The sequence below is a fragment of the Chamaea fasciata genome, unplaced genomic scaffold (genome assembly GCF_029207755.1).
Source record: "Chamaea fasciata isolate MVZ Bird 193981 ecotype frontalis unplaced genomic scaffold, bChaFas1.0.hap1 SCAF_2, whole genome shotgun sequence".
In the NCBI taxonomy this organism is placed as follows: Eukaryota; Metazoa; Chordata; class Aves; order Passeriformes; family Sylviidae; genus Chamaea; species Chamaea fasciata.
In genome coordinates, this window is record NW_027094087.1 from 40,248,512 (window position 1) to 40,273,440 (window position 24,929).

Below are 24,929 nucleotides of genomic sequence, written 5' to 3' on the forward strand. Positions count from 1 at the left end.
TTCACATTACTACTTTAGTGGGCCTGGTTACTTCAACTACACTGAGAGATTGTTCAGGTGTCAGTGGTGAGGAGGGTACTCTGGCCCATAATCTAAGGATGTGGTCTATGCACAGAAAGTTTGGGGAGACTAATGTTTTCATACTAGCCAGTTCATTGGCACTCCCTAGGCCCTGAATATGAAATCATCATGCCGAGGTACTGGACTGTGCTTGACATTCCAGACGTAACTGGCTTGGTTTGATATATCTGTGAAGTCACATTTTAAAATGGCAAATAACTGATCAAAGAGAGGAAGAAACAAATGTTTAGTTCAAGGGTACAACATCTAGCTGTGGTACAACAGTTTAGATTATGGTATTCATGATGAACCTTACCTCACCATTGCTCTAGCTCTGATTGCTGCAGCTGTTGGTTGAGAAAGTGGTGGTGGCCAGGGCAAGGGTTTGAGAATCTGACATACAGTGGTATTTGGAGAGAATCCAAACAGTTCTTGTTTGGTTTTGAATGTGTCTGTTGTTGGCAGGCTTAACTTTCTGTTGTTAAACTTTCTGTGCTAGCAGGTCATTGTTGTGAATGCATGACTGTCCTAACTCTTGCTTTGTTTTATCTTAGTCACATTGATCAGACAACAACATGGCAAGATCCTAGGAAGGCCATGCTTTCCCAGATGAATGTTACAGCTCCCACCAGTCCTTCTGTACAGCAGAACATCATGAACTCGGCATCAGGTAAGCAAAATTTGTATTTATGAAAAAGATCATACAAGGAAACCACAAGCTATTGTAATTAGGAGGGGCATGAGTCCAGATTTAATAAATGTTCTTCTAGTTATCCTGGTTTGAAACTTTAAATTTGTTGTTGCCTGTTTCATCAAGCAAGAGGCTGATAGTTAAGTAAGAGAATTTGTATATTTATATTGTAAATAGAAAGTACACTGTAGTGCTTTGATTTGTGTTTTTATATTTTCAAATGAATGGTTCAGACTTCTAAGGAAGCAGAATTTTTGTCTATTTTCTTCCGACTAAAAAATGCTGTTAAATTGATGAAGACCAAAATTTCCATTAAATTAGTATCAATTTACATTAAAGCTTTTGTGCTTCACTGTGTTCTTCTGCCTCCATTTTTTCACTGACTCAACATGGTATACTGCCATTTGTTTACATTTCATACATTTAATATGAACATATAATTTTTTCCTGTCCTCCCTAAATAGATCAAGCAAACACCTTGAAAATCTTTTTTAGAAGCAGAGATGTTTTGGTTTTCCTCTTGTGTTTCTGTTACTTCCAAAATCCAGTATCAGTATTATTGCTCTAGCTGGGGAAGTCTGATGTATTTTCCTGAAACACAGAATTGTTTTTCAGCTGTCCTGGAGAGTGGGGGGCTGTCACTAGACAGCAGTAAAATGTTCCTGTTCTTGCTGTAGAATCTGCTGTATGTTTTCAGAGCTCTCTCATCTGATTATGCAGAGAGCAAGGAGATAAATTTGGTGCCTTGCTAGTTTGAGTGCTTGAACTTCCCCTTGCTTTGTCACCTCCTGTCTGTCACTGAGGTTCATGTTATATTTATTTTCTCACAGTCTGGCTGTATTTTGTGTGTGTCTGCTGTTCCTGTACTTCCCAAGGGTTACTCTCTGGTGCTGCTTTTTGTGGTCTGTTTAGACAGCTTTGTTTCATGCTGCAATTCATGTGCTGCAGACAATACCGAAAGATTAGCCGGTGTGACCAAACTGTGCTGTTCATGACTGAGTATTAGAGGGGAAGTTAATCAAACTTTTTGCTGGCTAGGCCAGGAGGCTGGATTATCCTGAAACAAATGAGTCCTGTTCAAGTTCAGGAAGTTGTGATTCACAGCAATTAAGGTCTCAGGCTCTGATGTGAAAATAAAATAGTGTGATTATTTTTTCTGTAAATTTATGCCAGGAAACCTGCAGCAGTAGAGTTGGCATGTTTTTGCAGGGACACTTCTAAAGGAGGGAGAATAGGCGAAAGGAAACAATTCCCTTCGTCTGTCCTGCCTTTTTGCGTATTTGTGCTGAAACTAGATGCTTGTTGTTTCAATATTGACATAAATTCTGTATTTCAAGATAAGTCCTCAAACCTTCCACTGTAACAAGAATTGACAGGAAAAAATATTGATAGTAAAATAGGAAGCACTTTATGTACTGAGAAAGAGATGAAGAGTCCTTAGCAAAAGAAGTACTGTTAAATTGTAACAGGGTGGTAACAAACTAGAAAAGAAGCTAGCAATCTGGACACAAGGATTACTTTTAAAAGAACATGAAGAATTAACATGTAATTGCCTGATGTGTGTGAGAGAGTGATGCTACATAGATTTTGTTGTTCATGCAATAAATTTCAATGCAGTTGAAATGTGCGAGTGGGTTGTCTTGTGATTTGTGTAAGCACTTCCTTGGATACAAGTGCATTGAACATTTATTTTTAATTTCACAGATGATGCTGTGTTGAATATCAACTGAAAATCCCATGATTTTTTTTCTCCCAGTGCTCTGAATCTGATAAAGTGCATGAAGGACTCAGAACTCCTGTGTGTACTGAATTACACCACACATATGCTATGTGGTGTTAGGGTTTTTTAAGCTTTAGTCAGTTGAGATAGTGTGACTTGGAACTGGATCTTTGGATGCACTTGCTTACCCTTGTTTGCTATTAACAAAAGTCTGCCTTGACTTCAATAATACTGAACCTGCATTTATTGGGTGCAATTCTCTTTCTGATACTTGATCTGGCAAGTGTTTATGTACTAACTTTAAATTATGACTGTATATTTGTTTTTCCTAAAGTCTCTTATACCTGGTTTTGTTACTTTTTATTACTGAATAGCTTATGTTTCCTGAGTAGCCTCTTGAATAATCTTTGAGAAAAATGGAAAAGTCAAGTAACTATGTACCCTTTCAGCACAGTGGAACTTAGAGTCATGATGTTGGCACTCAGATTTAAGACTACTTAATGTTCTAATTTGGGTATTCATGCTCAAGAACTGGGAAATCAAGTTGAGACCTTTAAGACAGAAGTTTCCTGTTACGAAATATTGCTGGCAGTGAAACGTATCCTAATGCATGAGAGGCTTTTCTGAAAGATATTGGGAAAGAACGAGTGTAAGTATTGTGACAGCTGGAGATCACTGACTTGCAAAAAAGTGTCTGAAATGCCACAAAGGAGAATATTTTCCTTTCTGTGTAGACCTTGTATGGTGCTCATTAATTTTAACCGTTAAAGTTAGTGTCCAAATTCTAGTGTACTGCTGCAGGAGCCTGTAAGTCAAGTTGCTGTGCTGAAACGTAAGAGAGATTTCTGGGAGCTGTCTTGAGAGCTTTTATAAGCTTTAATCATTTAGCCAGAATTAGAGTTCTTGACATTTGCTAGAATTAATAAGAGGAAAAGAAACTGAAGATGCAGAGAGAGAACTATGAAAGCTGATGTGTGCAGAGACCTCTGAAAGCTGATGTATGCATACTGGAGATAAACCCGTTGTCTTTTTGGATAAATAGGGGAAGAAGAACTCAGGAAAGATGTGATAAGGCCAAGTAAAAAAAATTGTTAAAATATAAAAATGGGAAAGATGTAGTTTAGCATGAGATTGAAATCTTTAGGTTATCTGTCTTCAGAAATTCCATCTCTTGAGGCACTTAAGACTGTATGAAAACTCAGGTATCTTGCTGCAAATTACATTTCTTCAAGGAAGTTAATGGACATCTGAAGCAGTTTTATCTGTTCCAGGCATGATTTTTGTGAATGAGTTTTACGTGTTAGTTAGCTACATCCTTTATAGGAAGTCATCAGTATGTGAAAAGTGAGGGGGTTTTTGTCTGTCTTTCTTAACTTAGCTTGCTACATGTAATCAACTAAAATAGTATGGGCCATATGTATGCAGAGAAGCAGCACAGTGCTCTTTTAGATGGCATTTGTTGGTTAATCTGTGAAATAGGATTGCATCTTCACTTCAGTAGGGAAGTGGAAAGGAAAGGAAACAAGCCTGTTATTTGTAAATATGCCACATGTATAAAAAATTCATTGTGACTGTTCTGATATTTTTTGCGTTATGTTTCTAACCATTTTTTCCCTAAAGGAAAACAGATAGAACAGAGAAAAAGAACATCATTTCTTCTGTCTTGATTTAAAACAAACAAAAAAGTAGTAATAATGGTATGTTATTCTTCTTAGGAGCATCTCCTATAGATTTCCTACTGAGGTATGATTATACATTTGTAAATAAACAGCGGCTGTTTGGTATGCAATTACAGTTGATACATCAGAGATGGGATAATTGTATTCATATACTTCTGTTCTTCAGATACTTTTACTTCCTGAATCATGCTTGTCCGCACTGCATACTGTAGCCTCTTCTGCTTGCACATAGACCTTAGATAATTAGCTTTGGAGCAGATTATGTGTCTTTGTCCTCTTTTGTCTTCATTCTTATGTGGCAGTTTTGAATTGAGTTTCCCAGTAGAAGTTTGTAGACCTAGTGCAATTCCATTGTCTCTTCAGGTAAGGCTGTAGTGCCATGTTAAGTGATGGTAAGAAAATAGACACTTGAATTGGTAACTCTCAGGGGACAGGAGGGTCGTGCCAATAACTAAAACAAGTTCTAGCTCTTTTCTTAGATCCTTGCTCACTTCAGTTGCAGATTGCTCCTATGTAGCCAGTCATACTACAAAACTCTGTTTTGTGTACAGTCAACACTGATCTGTTGTGAAACTCGGGTTTTTAATTATCTGCCTGACAGGAATGTTAATTTCTTTCTTCATCTGCAAAACCTGCCCCTTTTTAAATAGTGTCTTTTTATACTAATTTGACAGGATAAAGGTGTACTTTAACTAAATTTTGTAGACTTCGAAATAATTTTTGGAAGTTTTAGAACCACAGTGACGGGAAAAAGTTAGGTTTTGGAGATCGGTGTTTTGTATTAGGTGGAGGCGATTCCTGTTGTTTAACATAGGCATTCTAGTTCCTAGGTTGTCCATGCATATTCAGTTGGTAGATGGATGCAGATGCTCTCTTATATGCATTGACCTAATGATAAAATATGCCTTTGTTTACATTTGTTTTTAAATTAAGTGTTAGGAACTGTTGTCTTCCTAGATTCACTTCTTATCCCAGCATAGGTTGAATCTCTTACTACATTTTTACTTTTGTTTCTCTTCCCGTTGCTTTCTATCTGCCAGCAGCAAGCTCTCCTCTGCATTCCAGATTCCATGGCATATGAGAAAGTAAAAAAAAAAAAAAAAAACTCATAAAAAGTGGAGACATGCACCAAAGAGACATGCACATGTTATTTATGTTGTTGCATGTTATTTATGTTATTGCATGTTATTTATGTGAAGTTACACCATTATATAAATATTTAGTTACAGAGGTATGGCTTATTAGTAGTTCTGTAAAGATGGCTTTACATTTGGTCATTAGAATTTATTTTTTTTTTGTAACTTTGTCCTTAAGAGTACCACAGTGCAGGCTTAGTTCCCTACCTAGAAGGGTTGTGTCTCCCTGTACAAATTATTTCATAGAATTCTAAACTTATAGTTGTGATAGTGTTCAGTTGTCATAGGAGACACCAAACAGAACTAGTAGGAGACCATGTCACTGGGATATTGTTTGTGCTAAATATTTACAAACTTTGGAGGGGAGACTGGAGAAGTGCTAGAAAAGGCCGTATTTTGGCACTTAGTAAGCAGTCAAAAACTGGCCCAAGGAATAACTTGTGATAGAATCACAGAATATCCTGATTTGGAAGGGACCCACAAGAATCACTGAGTCCGACTCCTGGGCGCAGGACATCCCCAAGAGTCACGACGTGTGCCTAAGAGGATTGCCCAAACGCTTCTTGAGCTCTGCCAGGACTGGAGCTATGACCATGTCCATGGGGAGCCTGTTCTAGTGCCCAGCATACTTGGAGGCCAAGTGACTATTCATAGCCTCCATACCTTTTACATGTCTCTATGTGTTTGGTGCTTTATTTAAAAGTTTATAGAGTGTGACAGTCAGTAAATGGGCTACTTTCAGCAGCTAACAGGATCTGTCCATCACCCCAGGCTAGTTGCCTGGACTAAATGGACTTTTGGTTAGACCCAGTATTCCTCTTTCTGTGTAACATGAGCTACAGTTACTATGGAAATTTTAGTGAGAAAGTCTGAATAGCACCAACGTAGGACTTAACTTTTGTGACCTAGGTTATCTAACGCTGAAAATTCTGTTCTCTTGAGCCTTTTGAGGGAAAATGGGCATGTAATTGCGAAGGAATTTTCCTAGGTGCTCTGGGTGAATGTGTCTCCTATTCCTCCACATGGGGTTTAGTTCTTTCCTTTGGTACTTGCCTCTAATACAGAGTTTGTCAGGTGACCATTTAGAAAATCAGACTTGTCTTCTGGTGTCACAATTGCTCACAAAACCAAACAGGAATTACAGAAGGCAATAATTTCAATTTTTGAACTGGCTTTTGAATATGTAAGGATGACAGCAGAAACATGAAAACAGTTTGTTATCCAAGGAAGAAAGCTACATTATTAATGCCAGAAGTTTCTAGAGATAAAAGCTGTGCTTTTGCAGTCATTTGTGGCACTTAGCAAGGAAAGCTTGCTGCTGTGACAGCGAGGTGAGCAGATGGACCTTTCTATCCTGTTCACAAGCTGAGCATTTTATTTAGAAAGGGGACCTTGCTCAGGTTTGTCTCTAGTAGTAAGCTAGTACTCATCAGATCACTGAATCTCACAAGTAGCATTATTCCACCAGGTGGGTGGACTGATCAGCTCCTGGCAGCCCTCTTCAGAGGCGTTTTGTTCTTACTTGCTAGAAAGGAACATGCTGGACCAGTACAGACTTCAGTGTTCAGCAGGACTGACGCCCCAAGGCTGGTTTTGTTTTTCCTAAAGCCAAAGAGGGTTTTTCTGGCTTTACAGTTCTCAAAGATTTTCTTGCTGAGTTTCTCCAAGGGTTGTGTGGCTTAGCAGGACTTTGAGGAGAGTGGTAGTGAGAAGGTCTGACTGCATGGCTAGCACGTTGGCTCAGCAGTAAAGGAGTGGGTTTGGTTCTTCGTTGGCCTCTACACTTGGATGATGGGGGGCATGTCTCTGTGCTCCTGTGCCCCAGTTTTATGAAAAAGCATCTTACTGATTAGCTGCCTGGTCTTTGAGTATGGTAACAAAATACAGCATTCTTTGCAGTGGAGCTTTCATTTCTCCATCAAAGTCCTTTTGTGTAGTGAATATGTTAGGGTTCAAGAATTATTTGCAGTATTGTCACTCTTTCTTGTCTGTTCTGTTCACTAGCTTCTGATAAAAGCTGAGGTGTTCATTACTTGTAGGCAACATTTAAAGCTTATGAGCATTAGAGGTGGGAAGAAAATGCCTGGTGTTCACTGTTTTTCCTCACTTGAAAATCTGTAACTCTAATGATGGAGTAGTGAAGTTGTTAGAGAAGGTCTTTTGTTTTCTGAGCCAAAATGAAAGTTTAAATTAGAAATGTAGTTTGCAAGGGATCTTCAAAGACCACAGTAAGAAATTCTTGTCCTGGTTGTGCTTTGGGATATTACTGGAATGCAACTGAATTATTTTTTTACTCTTTTTGACATTTCTCCAAGAACATCTTTCGAGATTAAGCAAACAAATCTATCCTCCCCACCTCTCCTCCCAGCTTTAGACTGAATTCTTAAGCAGGAGCATGACTTCAGGACAAAGTTACAGTCAAGAGCTTATGTAGTTTGAAGATGGATATAGTAAACATTTATCAGATAGACTCATGTTTTTGGGTGTATCTGAATTTCATGTGTGAAATAATGATGTTTGTGTGTACTTCGTGTATCTTACATTATGTAGAATAATCTGTGCAGACATGTTAGAAGCCATGTCTAACAGCCAGATGGCTTCTGTTGCTGTATTACTGTATTACACTGAGGAAGAGTAGAAGGACCTGAAATTCAATGGCTTGCTGCCACAGCAGGTTTTGTTCTATTTTCTTTTACATTCTTAACATGTGTAGTGAATCTTCTGTTTTATAGTTGGAGGATTGTACTTAAATCTAAAATACAAAGGAAGATCTTCCTGTATCTAATTTAGGTATTTTTTAAAGTCCATGTCAATGTGAGTATAAAAATTCAAACCCATGTATTTGTAAAGCACCTGCCAGATAAGATGAGATAAATATAACTTTTTAAAATAGTTTTCAGTGTAAGCAAAGTACAGGTGAATGTATGTGATCATATAGAGATGGGAATGAGGGGTTTAAGAACTGTACAGGAATGAAAGGTAGTTTCTCGAAGCTGCTGATGGGATCATATGGGAACCACTCCTCACACTCTATGTTCAGACATCGGCTGTGGACTCCACAACATCATTATGTGCCTCTCTTTGACCATTTTCCAGATGTAGTTTTTCCTGTGTGTGCCTTTCTGCTTGTAGAGGTGTTGTACTGCTGTTCATAGCACTGTATCTTTGTGGCTGCTCGTGGTGTTTTCTTGGCTTTGCTTTGTCATTGCTTGTTTGCCTGCCTTGTTCTTCGGGTTTGCATTTTTGTCTGCTTAAGCCTTGAATGCTTTCACTGAAACTTAGGGTATGAGGTAAAGGGGAAATGAGTTTTGTCACTTCTTTTTTTAATTGTGAAAGATAGGAATATTTCAGGATCTCCTCAGTGTTAGCCTTAATCACTAGATAAACTTTCCAATGAGAGGCAGAATTATTCTATGCTTCTTTTTCCTGTTGCTCATGCTGGTTTCATTCTGGCAGGCTTGACTTATTGCTGGTTTTATACTAGAATGCTATAGCAAAATTATGTGTCAAAAGCATATGAAAGGATGCAAACAAGTTTGAAAATTAAAAGTCCAAATCCTAAATAAAAATTATAGAAGTGTTTCTTGTTCCTTGGTTTCCCACCCAGCACTTCTTTGCCCTTAATCCCAGAAATGAGCTTGAAACTCTTCTATTTCGTGTACTGTTATATATGTAAAATGTTAAAAATTTTTTTAGATCAATTTCAGCTGGAGCAAACAAGAGCCCGCCATCAACTCCTTCCTTCTATATTGCAGGCCCACTCCCCGATGGATGGGAACAAGCTATGACCCAGGATGGAGAAATTTACTACATAAACCATAAGAACAAGACCACATCTTGGCTAGACCCAAGGCTTGACCCACGCTTTGGTAAAAGTTCATCTCAATTCAGAATTCTTGATTTGCTTCAGTTCACTCAGCTTTAATTTTGCAGGCATATTTTGAAACTTTTTATAGTACAATTAAAATATATTTTGAGTTGTAGAGGCCTTGTTTAAATAATTATATATAATTTTTTTAAGATAAAAACTATTAGCTTGTATCCTTCAGGACTGGATGTTACCCAAGTTTCTAATGCTATGGGTTAGTATTTTGCTATATCATCCATACAGTTCCCCAAAGTGGTGACATTCAGAAATTACTTACTGAGATAGTTTCAGTCAAGCTCACTTACCCCTGTAAATTAGCAAAACTTTACCACAGAAGAATCTTTTATTTCCTAGACAAATATTTGCTTTCCTTTGTGCTATCTTAAGAGGGCATTGTCAAATAATAGTTCATGCTGTTTAAATACACTTGAAACATATACCAGCTTATAATTCCAGCTTGTCACAGTGATTATCATGACAAAACTTTCTGTTTAAAACAATATGATGAGGAATTATTAGTTTTGTTGCTCCTACTTTAATAACCTTTTTGTGGTGTAAAGACTACGTAATATTGGAAATAATAATAATAACGTAATGATCACAAAGTCTAGATGGAGAAATTCAACAAAACAGAACTGTCATGTATTTTTTTTCAGTAATGTTTTTGATCTGTGTGAAGAGCAGAACTGCAGACTTTTTGATTAAATATTGGCACTGATGACTATAAGTAGAAATCATGTATAGTGTGAAGACTCTAAACTATTTTCTTAGATTGTCCAAGTGATGTATTTAATATGGCATTACAATCTCTGGTTTTTTGTAAAGCCATGACCTGTGTGTGTCAGCCTTATTAGCTTGCCCTTGATTTGTTTTCCCAATAACTTACTATTTTCAACTCCTTAGGATTATAGTTATTTTTCCAGAGCCATGGAAAAACAGTAGGAGTAAAAAAAAAGAAAAGATCATTGTGGTTTTCAGGCTTTACTTTTGGACTCAGTGCAGCTAAATGAAAACAGTGTGCAGATCGCTGAGTAGGTCAGGCTGAGGGGATGCAAAACCTTTGAAGCTTTACAGGGGTTGACCTAACAACAACTGTGGGCCCCTTTTGGGAGAGGCATTAACTCCATGAATGCCATATAAATACAGAGCTACAAAAACTCAACAGTCACTGTTCTGTTTTGTTTTTTGAAATGTCTGTTAGAAATTCTGTATTTTTGGTTTGTAGGCTTGAGTGCTTACTTACAACATCCATTTACTCTTACGGAGAAGACCAGACTGTCACACATTGTTTGTAAACTGCTCACCAGTTTGTAGACAGGTTGAACCACTATGCAACTTGAGCCCAAAGGTGGGGTGTCAGCTTTGGCAAATGTCCATGCTGGCTTTAACACCAGCCAGAGCTACAGACCTGTGTGCATGTTGCAAGAGGAGTGTGTGGGTAATTTGCAACCTCACAATTACTTAGTATGTGAAGAAGGCTGAAAAGGAAGCAGTCATTTTGAAAATTAGTGTTGCCTTTTGCAATTACATTTACTCAGGTAGTCTTGCAGGGTATCTGTTTTTCTTTACGTGCATTACTTTATAGTTTCCAAAGATGAACTGGAATTAAAAAGGAGTGTGGAAAACACCTTTATGGACAGAGGTTGTGAATGAGATGAATCTTGCATTTCACAACTATTTTGTATTCCTGTAAATAGAGTGGTCCAACTGTAAGGGCAAAAGCTGCTTGTCTTGTGCATACTGAAACTCCATCAAATGTTAAGGCTGTGCACTTAAGCTGAAAGAAGTTAGAAATGTCCAAAAGACTGATTAAGGGTTTCTTGCTGCATAGCTTCCCTTTTTGGGCCCACTGTGTATGTGTATCCCAGACAGGCTTGAGTACATGCCAAGGCTCTTTATTTTGTGGTTGGACTTTTAATCTGTTCCAGACCTTTTCAGTCAAAGAGCTCAAGTGTAACTGAAAGGGGCAGGAAAGGAAAAAAAAGCATGTGGGCTCTTCTGTTCTAGAGTGACGGCAAATAGAGACAAGCTGCTAGCTGCTGTTGAGCATGAAGGAGTTTTCCTTGAAAACCTAAGTTGTACACAGTGTATTGTGGTTTATGTTTTTATCATTTGAGCCAAGAAAATACGAAATTCTATTCCTGTTGCTTTCTTACTTGTGACCTCCTTAATTCACTCCAGTCAAGAAGAAAAAAAAATCTGTTTGACAGTTAAATTACTGAGCCTTGCATTTATTTATCATGTGGAGATCCTTGACAAATACGTGCTGTGACCCTAAATAGCATGTGAATGACTCAGAAGTTTACCTTTCTGTGCTTAATATAGGTTGAAACTTTTGTTGGTATTTTTCCCCTGAGGATGACCATACCCTTTTCTATCACTGTGCTTTAATTAAAGTGCTTGGTTTTCAATATTTTGGGTACTAATACTTCCAGAAGCAGGATGAATTAATTTTTTGTCTTGTTGAAGCTTTTGGTTATTACAGTGATGCTAATGGTGATTGAAAATGAAGGAGGAATTATTTTCTCTCTCTGCCACTTTCACCAATCTTAAGAACCTTTGAAGAAAACAAAGCTATTGAATGGTATGTGCAAACATACTCCTCTGTTCCAGTGTTCAGAAGCAGAAGGTATGAAGAGTCTTTGCCCTTATTGCTTCTGAATTCCCAGCTTCCAGGGAGACAGCCTTTATGTCTCTCTATGTTCCTCATCAGATGGAAGCTTTGCATTCATCTTTATTTTCTCTAGTAGGTGTGGATATAGCTCTTTGTTAAATAGAGTTTGGAATGTCCCATTATTGCGGCTAGAAAAGAGAGGGGAAGGAGAATCAGCTGGAAAAATTATTTTAAGTGGGCTGACTTGGTATGGGGCTTTTTGGTATAGCATTCATGCTTTTAAACAGAAAATGAAAGAATGTAGTTAGTATGTTGTATTCTTTCTTGGAGCAGGCTTTTAGAAGTAGTGCATCAGAAAAGAGCCTCTGTCAGAATAGCTGTGGGGCAGGCTGGGTCCAAAACCTGAGTGCTCCAAGTTGAAGATAAGAACTTTGTTCCAAGACTCAAGTCTTTGAAACCCATATTTGAAATGGGTTCGAGGTCTTTGGCGACACCATTTAGGTGTCCGTGAAAACCGGTGGCTCAGACTTTCATCCTCCAAGTCTAAAAATACAGTTTTAAAGAGTTTCTTGGTAGGGCAATTCACAAACTTTAATATCTAGGAAAGAACTAAGTATGAAAGGAGGGTCTTCTTATGCCAAGCAGAGGCAGTCATAAAGGATGACATGGGATCAAAGGAGTTGGGGATGGGAGGCGGTTGGTCCTTGGGCCTGTGTCAGCAGGATTCTTGTCTAGTGGAGCATCTGGTAAAAACATGCTGTCCTACCTTCTCAGTGCCTGTGCAGGCCTCATAGTGAGAGGCTTCAAATTGCCTTTTAAAAATTTATTTGTTTAGAAGAGGGGTTTTGTCCTTGAGGGAATTGGACTGTCAGGTTAAACTTGTCTTTTAGACTGTTTTGTCTTTTCTGCTATTGTTCATTGGTCATTCTTCACAGATCCTACTGGATTTTTAAGCCTTTCAGATAACATAACGCATTTTTTGACACTCAAAGAACATCTGGATAGGAAACAGGTCAGCTATGCATTTTGAGTGGCTGGAGTTGGAGAAGTAGAAGAATATCTGCTTTTCCTATAAAGTCAAATTTCCTAGAACCAGTTGATGTTTAAAATTGTTCAGCTATTTTGCTGTAAGTTTCCAAGAATTGGCTTTTGTATCAAACACCATTGAAGGGATTTTAATCCTTATTTAAGTTTGCCAGTGATAGGACTTGGTTTTGAAATGCAGCCTTAAATAATTTGCCCTTCAAGGGTTCTTAGTATGTTAAATTCAAAGATGAAGTTGAAGTGGGAAAATAATGGAAACTGGCAGTTGATTTCTGTATCTCTGCTGGTTTAAGTTTGGTGTGGAGACTTTACTGCTCCAGTAGAGTAGTCAGACTAATGTCTGTAGGGATTGGAGTAAAACAAGATATTGTTACAGTTTCCTTGTTATTTTATTCTAAACTTGGGTTTTAAAGACTTGTAACTAGTGGTAATACCAGTGTTGCACACTCCCAGTCTCTTTCCTTCTGGTCTTTCAATTCTTGGAGCTGCGATAATGGGGTATGAAGCAAAATATGTGACCTCAGGTTGAAATCACTGCCACGATTTTATCACGCCCACAACTTTTATCACTCCCACTTAGAGATAATGTTAATGTTCTTTGAAGTTCTGCATGAATTTTGGATGAGGTGGAAGGTAAGGCAAGACAATGTTTAGTATCATTATGGAAAGTGCCATAGGGGCTCTGTGTACAGTAGCTACTTGACTACATAATTAGGAAATGAAATAAAACTGATGATGACAGTATGATTATAGAGAATGCACACCAGGTTTTTCTGCTTCCTTTTTTTTTCTACTATAAAAACATTGTGCCTTTGAAAAAGTAAAAAGAGCTTGTTCAGAAACACGGTAGTAAAATATACATTTCATTGAAACGTATTTATCATTTCTGTTTAAAGGAAGAGCGAGCAAATACACACTAAAAGCTTGAAATTCAATTAAAAGCTTACGCTTCAGAGCATCTGCTAATTTTTAAGTATCAGAAATTAAAAGGAGGTAGTCCATAGTGTTGCTTTCCTACTCCTTACCTGTCTAGCACTTCGTTTAATATATGTTCCTTCAAATTAGTTTGTAGTAGCCTTTCAAGATGCAGATTTTTGGACAAGATAGAACTGGAACTCTAGATTGGAAAACTGGATTTTGGCCTTCATCTAGTCCAAAGAAAAAAAATAAAAAAGAAGAAAAAAGCCGAGACCTTGTGTCTGATCATGGTAGCATTTTAGACTTCTTAAGTTCCAGATTTGCCTTCAGTTTTTTGCACAAAAAGCAGAGCATGAGCCACAAATGGGTTTGATCTGCAAATGCAATGGCATATCCTCTTTACATACTCTGTAAAACAAAAGAGGCTTTCACTCATCTAAAAAGGTCTAGTGGTACTAGATTTTTCACTTCCCTGTCTCTGTTTTTCCAGAAGAACAGTTTCAGGAGATCATTTAGGATGGGGTAAAGACTTCTGTATTTTGGTGTGTCTGTCAGAGATGTGTACAGGTGAAGCAGCATCAGTTTTCAGTGAACCAGTGACTTCTGTCAAAGCCTGCTGCTAATCTGCAGAGGCAGATGAAATTTCACTGGTAAGCATCCTTTTGTAAAAGGCAGGTGCTGCTTTATGGTAATGACAATAAACAATTATTTGTTGTGTATGATTATATCAGAAAGTGAAATCTTGGTTTGTTTGAAAGCAGGATATATTTACACCTCTTAACTGAACTGAGTTCACTGAAGAAATCACTAAATCTGTCCACAAGTATTGTGTCAGGATTCAGGTATCTACTTTAGGTAGAATGTTTTTAGACTATTAAAGAGAGAGAAACCCACACTTTTCTTAAGAACTTGTCAGGACAGTAGATTTATGTAAGTTTATACCTGGTTTGGGATTTGTTTTGTTTTCAGAGTAATTTAATCCTGTTTGAGAAAGGAGATTTATTACTAATGATGTGTGGGTGCCAGTAAAAATAATGCATGCTTGCAGTGTTGTGCTGAGCAGCTGTGATAGTGAAAGGAAACTGCACTCCTAACAGGGACATTTTTTCCACCATATCCTTCTAACACACAGTTTGCACTTCCCTGTTAATGCACATGCTGTGTTAAAAGTTGAAGGTGGATCGTTTTGAACACGATTCATTATCTGTAATTAAATATATATGCACACAGTAATTACATAGTCTATATCTAATCATATATGATCTTAAATTCAAAGATACATCAGGTTTTTTGTCCTTGAATTCAGTCGTGTTGAAATGTGATGGTAGTTTCTTATATATAGAAGTTTTCTTCTGTACAGAAGTTCTTATATATAGAAATATATACAAGTATATATTTCTTGACAGAATACTGTTGATTTTTTTAAAATGGTAGTTTTTACTGGATTTTGTAATTTCTGTTTAATCATTTCTAATGGGCTTATGACAGAAATTAAAATAAAAACAAAGATGTGCGGATGCATATATACAGGGTTTGTTCCACTCAAATAAATTAAAGGAAACCTGCATTTAAAAAGTTATCACATTGTTTTATAAGAAATTGTAAAGAAGCTTGGAAGTACTATGTGGTGATTAAACAATGAAACTGTTCACAGCCTTATGTAGACTCTTTGCTGATTAAACTGTGGTCTAACATACGGACTAGCTTTCATTAAATATATTTTTCCAGAGAGTCAGTGGACAGACATATGGGGCATAAATTTAAATAACATTAGTTCAGGTTTCTTCTCATAATCTCTCCAATGCAGTGTGTCTTACATAGTTCTGAAGTACTAATACTTATGGTTGTCAGTTGCATTCTGTAAGTCAAGTAATTTAAAACTTGTTTAGCCTTCCAAAATTAAAACTGATTCCTTTTTAAAAAGTGAAAAAGAGTTACATAAAGAGTTCAAAGAGAATTTTAGCAAGAGCCCATTATTTATGGAGTTTTGTTTTATATGTATGCACTGAACAGAAGTTCCTAAAAGGTACTTACTTAAGTTACTTTACTGCCGAATATCGTTTATATTTGCTTTTCTGGGTGGCCAGAGTATTTTAGTTCTTCTGAAACTGGCATACATTGAGTGAAAGTGCTTTATAAGTGCTGCATACTGCTGTTTACTGCTATGGGGGGAAAAGAACTGACACAGCATTTTACTTTGGTTTAGTTGCCATTCAAGAGTCTGTCTGTACATGCTCTAGAGTCTTAATGGTACTCAAGTCAGTCTGGCTATTGCACATCTACAGTTGACAGTACAGAAAGACTTCAAAAACAATGGCAGATTTATCAAAGAAAAAGGAACTTAATTTATGTTGTTTTAACCAGCAGCTCTGATAGTGGTAGTAAAACAAAAAGAAAAATACTAATTTAATTTGAAGGAAACTAGTTGATAAATGCAGATTAACCAGTCTGTAGTTTGGACATGAATCTGTAGTAGTTTTTTTATTGGCTGTATCTTGCTTTAACCAAAAGATCAGCTCAGGAGTCTGTGAATATTTCTGTTTGCCTAAGACGCTAAGATTTGTTTGTACACTTAAAGCAGCAAAATGAGCCCAGAGAACAGTCTGTTTGTGGTTTCCCCCATACTCTAAGATCCAGGATTAATCAGAGACTGAAAGCAATGGAATATTCTATTGTGCTAATTTTTAGGTGGTTTCATAACAGCAGCATTATGAAACTGTGACTGGGATTTCCTTAGAGTAACGTAGCAATACATTATGAAGAATGCAATCCAGAAATATGCCTTACATCCTGATTAAACAACAAATTATTGTACCAAGCCTTTCTTTAAAAACCCCTTAGAACATGCTTTTATTGCTTCCGAGACTTTCAAATCCAAGTGGTATTTTTTTTTCTTCACAGCTCTTTTAAACGTAATCAAAGAGGATTTTTACCTTTGTTGAGCTGTTGCAAACTAGCACCAGGTAAAAACCTGACTATAACCAAAAATGATGCACAGTAGTTGTCTGGTTTCAAAATGAAGCTGAAGGGGACGAGTTCTTTTTTTTTAGTTCCACCAATGAAAACATTGATTCTTATTAATAAGGACAGTCAGCTATAGTATGCTCACATCCTGAGCTTTTTTGTTGTTGTTTGTTCAACTAAATAATGCCTTCAAATTTGCAGATTAAAATTAGGTTTTGCTTTGAAGGGTGAAATTATAAGTAGGAAAGAAACAACATCAGACATTCAGCTGTGTCTGCTAATCATTATGGGTGTAATCTCTGCTTGTAATTCTGCATAGGGGAGAGGTGCTGTGTTACTGCAGACTGTTACTACCCTGGGACTTGCGATTTTCAACTGACAGTCTGGGGAGAGAAATTACCCTTTTGTGTTTGAGTTGTTAAAAATTTGTTGGCCTTTTCTCTCTAGCACAATGCCTGGTAATTGTTTCTCTCTCTTGGTTTTGTTTTTTGGATTTTGGTTGTTTGGTTTTTGTCATGTATGTAGACAGCAGTCTAAAATTTTTCAGGAATTGTTGGGTATTGTCTGGTACAGTACAGAAGAGGCATTTCTGCTGTTGACAGGAGAACATTTAATGTGTAGCATTTGAAGACCAATAATTTTCTCAAAAAACGTATTGCAGCAATTGCACTTGACTGTATTTTGCAGATTGTGAAGCTGTATTTTCAGATGAGATCTTCTTTATTGTCTTAAGTTGCCCATGTTTTTTAACTTGTCTGCCCCTCCTCCTCCCTCAAATCCCCCTCTTCTAGAAACAAAGACTTGTTTGTTCCTGCTCTGCCTGTGAGGTCTTTGCAGCCTGGGCTGTGTGGGTGCAGAGCCCCTTATTTAAATGCTTTCCATAGCCATGGAAGGTAAGGAACAGGATGCATTAGACACTGGTAAGTCCTAGCTAACAGATAGAATTAAGGTCTTTGCCTTTGAATTCAAAGTACTTGGAAAGAGCTGTGCATGTCAGGATCATTACAAATGTGTGAGGTGTAGAAAAAATAAAATCTGCCATCTGAGATCACATTATAAGCATGTTCTTTAGAGTGCAGATTTCTGCAGCCATGTCCTGGTAAGTAATGGCAAATAGGAATGTAAAAAAAAAAACAACACCTCACCCACAAAACAAACAAGCAAAAAAACCTCAACCCCAAAGCAACAACAAAAATCTTTAAAACCGTCTGGTTTTTCTGTCACTAGAAACAAGATGTGTTTCCACCCCTCTTTTCACTAAATACTGTGTTGGAAATTATAATTGCATTCTTCTTTGAGTTTAGATAGCACACTTGTGTAATCACCAAGGTGTATGAAAATCATTGATACTGTTGTGGTTTTTTCACTGGTTCTTCGCTTGGATATGCTAAGTCAGTAAAATTCAGTTGGCAGCATCTTCTTCTAATATCCCAACTTTTAGTTACATTTCATGGTTAAAAGGAATTTGCTCGTTTAAAAACACCTCTGATCTGTTCTGAGGACAGTTTAAAATCTTACCAATTTGAAGTCTTTTGCACTTTCATTCTTGAAAACATAAAATGTTCGGAAACATTTTCAATGGATGTGTGAATAATAATAATAATGATGTTAATATCCAGTTTAGAAACTGGAATTTTTATTCAGTTTCTGAATAGTTACCAAATTATATCATTAAGTTATCCCCTAATATTGGAATCTTATGTATACACCAAAGTCTCAATATCTTATGGTATTCCTGCTTTAGATATGCTTTTAGTTCGAAATACTCCTTTCAGAATGGACATTTGAAGACATTTTGAGGGTCTAGGATGAGGGAATAAAATTAAAAATATCAGAGAAACATGATTTCTTTCTTAAAGTTAAAATTGCAATGTCAGTAGGTGAGAGAATGGAGCAAACAGTGGTCAGAACAGGAATAATACAAGCAGCTGTCAGAAAGACACACATATATAAAACAAAAAGAGCAGAAAGTGGCATGAGCAGGAAATACAAAGCTGCCTATTTGTGGTAAAGAGATACTTGTATGGTGCATGCAGGAGAAACAAATTCATAACATGTTGAAGGAATGTTAGTGATACTGCATTGAAGTGTTTAACTAAGGTTAGACACTGTTAAATTTTTCTGAGGTTATCTGTAACATGACGGGACTGTGGACTGCATTGAGGTAGGACTCTGAAACCATGATTATGTAATTGGGGACTGGACAATAAAGGGTGCCTTTTTAACCAAAAGAAAATTGACATTTTTCAGCTTTGAGTACACAGATTTTACAAGCTAGTTTGCTTTTAAATTAGATGTGCTCATTTCAAATTTTTCTCCCTCTTGACTTTACACTGTAATTGACCTTCCATCTTGTTTAATAGCTGGGTTTGGATCCTGGAACTTCTGAGGGGTAGCACAGACTTTGGATAGGGTTTGCAGAATTAACTAACAGCAGGAGAAGGCTGTTTTCTGTTGTCCCCTACTAACCTGTTCGTTTCTGCTTATAAAGTGAAATAGAGAGATATATGGATATATATAGAGCTAAAAGCGTGGTCCTGGTTCCAGATTTGAAGAAAGGAGGAGATCTGTTCCCCACTCCAGCAGTGTCATGTCTAGCTTGTCTAAAACTACTCGAGGGGCTGCCTTGCTTTTTGCATTGCTTTCTCTAGCTTCAGCTTTGATAAATGAAGGTTGTCTAATTGCTGTCAAGCTTCCAGCAGGTGTTGCCCAGTGGAGCTCCTGGTGCTTATAGTTAAATGTTCACTGCCCACATCCTTACAGGACTGCTGTTGATGCTGTTAGAACTTTTGCTTAACAGTTCCTAGTGTCTTGGGGCCAATCTTCCTGTCACTGGCCCAGAGACCACAGCTCTTGTGGCAAAGCTTGTAAATTGGCTTGCTCTGGTCACCTTCTGTCCTGAAGTTCAGTTCTGATGGGGAAGTAGTGCTGGATGTCTTGTAATATCAACTGCTTGATTTTAGGCCTTGATCCACAGGAATGTCATTTTCGCACTATTTTTTTTTTCGTGCTGGGTTAGGATGAGACTTGTAGGTTGAAGCTGAACTGCAGCCCTAGTTGGTTCTGCTTGATACTGGGATCCAGTTTCTATTCCTACTTCACAGTTTCACTTACCTTACAGGAAGTTTTATCGTAATAGCAGTCACATGTATGAATCACATGTATGAAGCTCTTTAGCACGTAACTGCATGAAGTACTATTTCAAATCACTTTAAGCTATTTGACAGTATTTTATGTTGATTGGACTCATGAAAATATGACCCTTCTGCCCATTAGACTGTTGAGTCTGTGCTGGGCCGGTGGATTAGTTGAAAGGTTTAACTGCAGAGTTGGGTCTCTAAGTGGTGAATATATGTTGGCTTTCTTGAAAGAGAACAGCACTACCCTGGCTTAAATTGAACACTCAAAAGACAGTGGAGACTGAAGGGCTTTTCAGTGAAAAGATGATACAGATTTTTTTAATGAGAGAATTCTCCTTTCTTATGGAATCCCCTATATGATGAAAGCATTCATTCAAACTAATTCTATAGATTTTTTTTTTTTTTTTTTTTTGCCCCACTTCACCCTCTCATCCTAAAAGAAACTCTCTCCTTGTTTTTTCTTAGTTTCTGTAAACCATAATCCTCATTCCCAGGAAAAAAAAAAATCCCTGCTACTCTCCCAACATTGCTTCAGCAAGTGCATTCTGCAGAATACTCTGACTGTTAACAGATTCAGTCCATTGCAGAGAACACGATGTAGAGCTAATTCCAAACTGAAATCCCCTGAAAATAGTGCCCTTGCAATACAGTCAGTCTTTCCCCCACCCTCTCTTTCACTCTGGGAACTTCAGTGCCTCTGTTGACTTTATTGGTGTCATGTGAGGGAGAAATCAGGCCTGTCAAATAGATGCATTCCAGTCATGTATTATTTTATAAAACAAGATTGTCTTAGGCCTTCCTTTTATAGGGGAAGCAAAGATGGGTTTTCATTGTGCATTATGCTTACAAGGTTACATTTTTTCTTCTCTGCTCCCCAGGGGAAATGCAATGCGTAGTTATGAGGGGTAAAAGAAAATGAAACACTAGCAAAATGTTTCCTATGTTAATGTCAGTGTTTATGGCTGTATAATTTATCTGCCATTTCTGTACCAACTCTTAAATTGCCTGTCAAGAAGCTCTAAATGAAGTCTCAAACACTAAAATCTTGATGTGACAAGGATGTGAATGCTGGTTGCGTGACCTTCCAGCACAATGGGTAGCTTTTAATTGTTTTCAGTAAAAGTGAAATGATCCATTTTGTCATTCTGTGTTATTTTTGTCATTCTCAAATTAAATGAACCTAAAATTTCACATGAATCAAACAAGTTATTTACAGTTTGTGTCTGCAGTGAGAATAGTTTATTTAAAAAAAGATATATTCTTCTTACTCAACTTGAAATATTTTACTACCACTTTGGAATTTTTCACCAGTTAGCACATTAAACTGTTTTCAGAAGCTTTTAGAACAAGTATGTAGTCTTAATGATGAGACTGTTGTGTTGATTTTACACACATCTATTGCTCACACATGAGCAAACATTTCACACTCTGAACATCAGTGTAACAGCATGTTTTCTACTGTCATGCCTTGTAATTTTGTAGATTTTTTCATGTATACCTTTCGTGGATAATACTTTCCTTGCAATTATTTGTTTGAATTTATTTTTTAAATGTTTATTGTTTTGGTTCCTTAGCCATGAATCAGCGAATCAGCCAAAGTGCTCCAGTCAAACAGCCACCTCCTCTGGCTCCTCAGAGTCCCCAGGGTGGTGTGATGGGAGGGAGTAGCTCCAATCAGCAACAACAGATGAGACTTCAGCAGCTACAGATGGAGAAAGAAAGGCTGAGACTGAAGCATCAAGAACTGCTTCGGCAGGTGAGGCCACAGGTTAGACACCTACTTCCACTATTTCTTTTGTATGTTATATTTTGATTTTTTCTAAGTTGTTTTTTCAGTGAGTCTTGAAAGCCAGTGACTGTACAAAAAGCTTTGAGATCTAAAAAGATTTGAATTCATTCTCTTACTGATGTCAGCTTGGTGGTGAGAGTATCTGATTTTTTAGACTGAAGGGTTTTGCTTTCTTCCCTCATTCCTCCTTCTAACAAAACTCTTTAAGAGCAGTCTTCGTAAACTATAAGGATGACAAGATGGACTGTTGATGTGATTGGATATTCCTTCTGAGAATGTTTCATATTCATTGAGTTCCTAGTCATGCTAAAAGTTATTTCCCACAGCTACTTTAGTTCTTCCTTTTAAGAGGGGAAAGTCTTCAGTTTTAGAACCTGTTGCAGTCTTTAGGATTTTGAAGTATTTTTAAAGTTTATATAAGATACATTGAGGAGATGCCTTGTTGCCAAAATCTTACCTGTTGAACAGTGGAGTGAGCATGGTACAACTGAATAACTTGTGCTGCATTTTGAACCTCTGGTTTTCTGAAGAATTTTGAACTTCATGATAAGACTTCAAGCTATGCCATTCAGTATTTTCTACTATATGGATATGGCTGTATTATCCACTATATGGATATGGCTGTAGCAAATATTAAAGTGTAGGGCTGGACTTTGCAATCTCTGGATTGGAATTCGGGCTTGATCTCCTTTTGACTCTAAGCCTTCTGCTTCGGTTGTTCAGTCTGAATGTTTTAAGAGTTACTACCATCTGTGCTAGATACTTAAGATATGTCTTTGGGGTTTTGACACTGCCAGAAAAAGCACTAATCTTCTCTTTGAGGAAAACCTTCTAAAATCTTTCCCTTTTCACTTTGGGTGATGGGCCTTGTATCAGAAGAGGATAATATCTTAACGTCCTCAAAGACAGATTTTCTCTTTCTTCATCACCTGCAGTATTCTGTCCTGGAATCTGACTCCCGTTATCCCCTTTGTAGTCAAGGACTGTTTTGTAGGAATCTTCAGCATCTCTTGGTGTAAGATGGGTCATCTTTACAGCCATTACTTTTTATAGTACTCTAGGTAAGAATACATTGCAAAGGTGGCATCAGGACTTTCTCTCCGCTTAAGCACTTGGGCTTCTGCTGTTCCTGCTTTGCAATTAATCCACAAACAGACATTTTACCCTGTGCTAGCATGCTTCTAGATAGGCCTTCTAATTGTCTTCTTGCCTCAGTTGTCATTGAGAATTTGACTAACTTTGGAGCAGGTGACAACCACTTCTCTTCATGTTGTTCTCCTTAGTCATTAAGCTTATCTGTCAAATACGCATCCTTGGTAAATCTGTGAATTTTGTTTCACTGTGTCATGATTTTCACAGTTTCTTAACTCCCTTATCCTGTCTCATCTGGCCTGTCTCGGGGGCTTGATACTACAAGATGGTGTTTATAAGACAGCCTGCATAGGTAAACCATGCAGCTAAAGTAATTTTTATCCATCTTATTTTTACTCTTAGGCATTGCGGAATATCAATCCCAGCACAGCAAATTCTCCAAAACATCAGGTAGGCTCTTAACTGATGTTTCAGCATAATTAGAAAAATGAAAGCATTAAATTAGGCTAGCAGGGAACTTTTTGCTACATGAAAACATTCTAAAAAATAAAAATTAGAAACCAAACAAACGAAAAACCAAGCTCTGCCATGCACAAATTTGAATCACTTTTCTGGTCACAGCCCTAACACTGTTTTTAGGAGTGCTGCATTACCACAACTTCTTATCAATATTTAAGAGCAAATGAGGAATTCATTGCACATTTTTTACATTGAAAACAGCCTTCTTGTTTAGCATTCTTGAGGATACTGCTGTTCCAGTCCTGATGTCATCAAGATGTTTATTTAAAGCAAACTATCTACGGTAGTAGTTGGTGACTTTCGAGTACTGTTCGTATGAATGTTCTTATCAGTTTGTTTAAGCAGGTAAGATCTTAGAGAAGGATATCTGTTATCAGTTGATGAAAAGTCACTTGAAATAGTTACGATTTTTAAGCATTCATAGTATAACAGAATTACTTAATAGATTAAACTAACAAAATAATTGCCATTCAGATAGAATTTTTCTATTTTCATGTTTAACTGGCTCTTGCACTGATACATTCTCTGTATAGGAAACAATAGTTATGAAAAGCCTTTCAAGCTCAGACCAAAATAAAATTGTTCAAAATGTGAAGCATAATAAACAGTTTAGTGTTGTCTTCTTTTACTCACTAAAGAAGTTGAATATAGAATGAATCTCTGGAAGGGTGGATTTATGGATATATTCAGAGAACTTCATGTTTACTATTGCTAACAGTATTTTAATCTACTGGATCTTAGTACAATATTTATATTGGCTTGTACTGTACTTTGCTTTTTAAGAAAAAACCTCTGTATGCACTAGGTAAGAAAAACAGAATACAAGAAAGTATCTTATGTTTGGAAGCCATGAGTACTGGCGTACTGTTGCATTCTGAAGGATACCACAAAATTTGTGTGTTACTGATTCTGAGAAATAGGAACCTCTGACCTTAGTGCTAACACCCTGGAAAAAAAAAAAAACTTTCTTGTTTGGCAATACCAGAGCAGCTCTTAAACAGAAGAATTTTAATTGAGATGAAGTAGTAATTTGATTAATTTACAAAGCATTAGCCACATAATGATTTTGTCAATCAATATTAGATCTTATTCTGGAGGAGAAAAAAAGTCCTCTAGTATTCAAGAGAATAAGTAAAGGAGGACTCCTCCTCACCAGTTGAAAATACCTTATCTTCTGTCGTAATTAGGTCATTCATAGGGGGTGTTTTTCTTACAGAATGCCAGAAGTGTATTCTATGTTTTCTTCTATGCCTGAAGCCCTGTCATACCACTGTTCACTCTTCCACTAATTTCTTCCTGTTGCCAACTCGAAAAAAATAGAGGAAATGGAGAAATTTGTTGTCAGTTTCATATATCCTACTCATGTAAGATGAGATTTTTGGAACTTCTTGAAATTGTGGCTTTAAATCCTATAAAAAACTGCAAAAACTCAAAGGGACTATACTAATAATTCATTAAATATATGTGTACTGGTCACTCTGCTTTATTTGGCATGGAGCTGATGAAAGGATTCATTGAAAAATCAGGATTCCATTATATTTGAATTTGCTTCCTACCAAACCTCCTGCCTGGGATCAGTTTTATTAGTCTACACTTGCTAATGAGTCAAGGTGTGTGTGAGCGATCTGTTGAGTAGAAGAATGGGCAATCATGTCACCTTTGAAGTTCTTTAATACTAAACTATCTGTGTTGCAC

At 37.1% G+C, this 24,929-nt stretch overlaps 1 protein-coding gene across 5 annotated transcripts in view; it reads left to right on the forward strand.

Annotated features, from left to right (window-relative positions):
* YAP1 (Yes1 associated transcriptional regulator) overlaps nucleotides 1-24,929 on the forward strand; it is an 88,892-nt gene that overhangs the window by 48,953 nt on the left and 15,010 nt on the right. For 2 of the 5 annotated variants that reach the window (XM_066175739.1, XM_066175738.1), the window contains 4 exons: nucleotides 615-730; nucleotides 9,042-9,155; nucleotides 21,409-21,602; nucleotides 23,118-23,165. In XM_066175739.1, the coding sequence (XP_066031836.1) occupies nucleotides 615-730; nucleotides 9,042-9,155; nucleotides 21,409-21,602; nucleotides 23,118-23,165 (472 nt within the window). The remainder of the gene's footprint in view (nucleotides 1-614; nucleotides 731-9,041; nucleotides 9,156-21,408; nucleotides 21,603-23,117; nucleotides 23,166-24,929) is intronic. The other 3 variants (XM_066175741.1, XM_066175742.1, XM_066175743.1) reach the window with 3 other exon arrangements.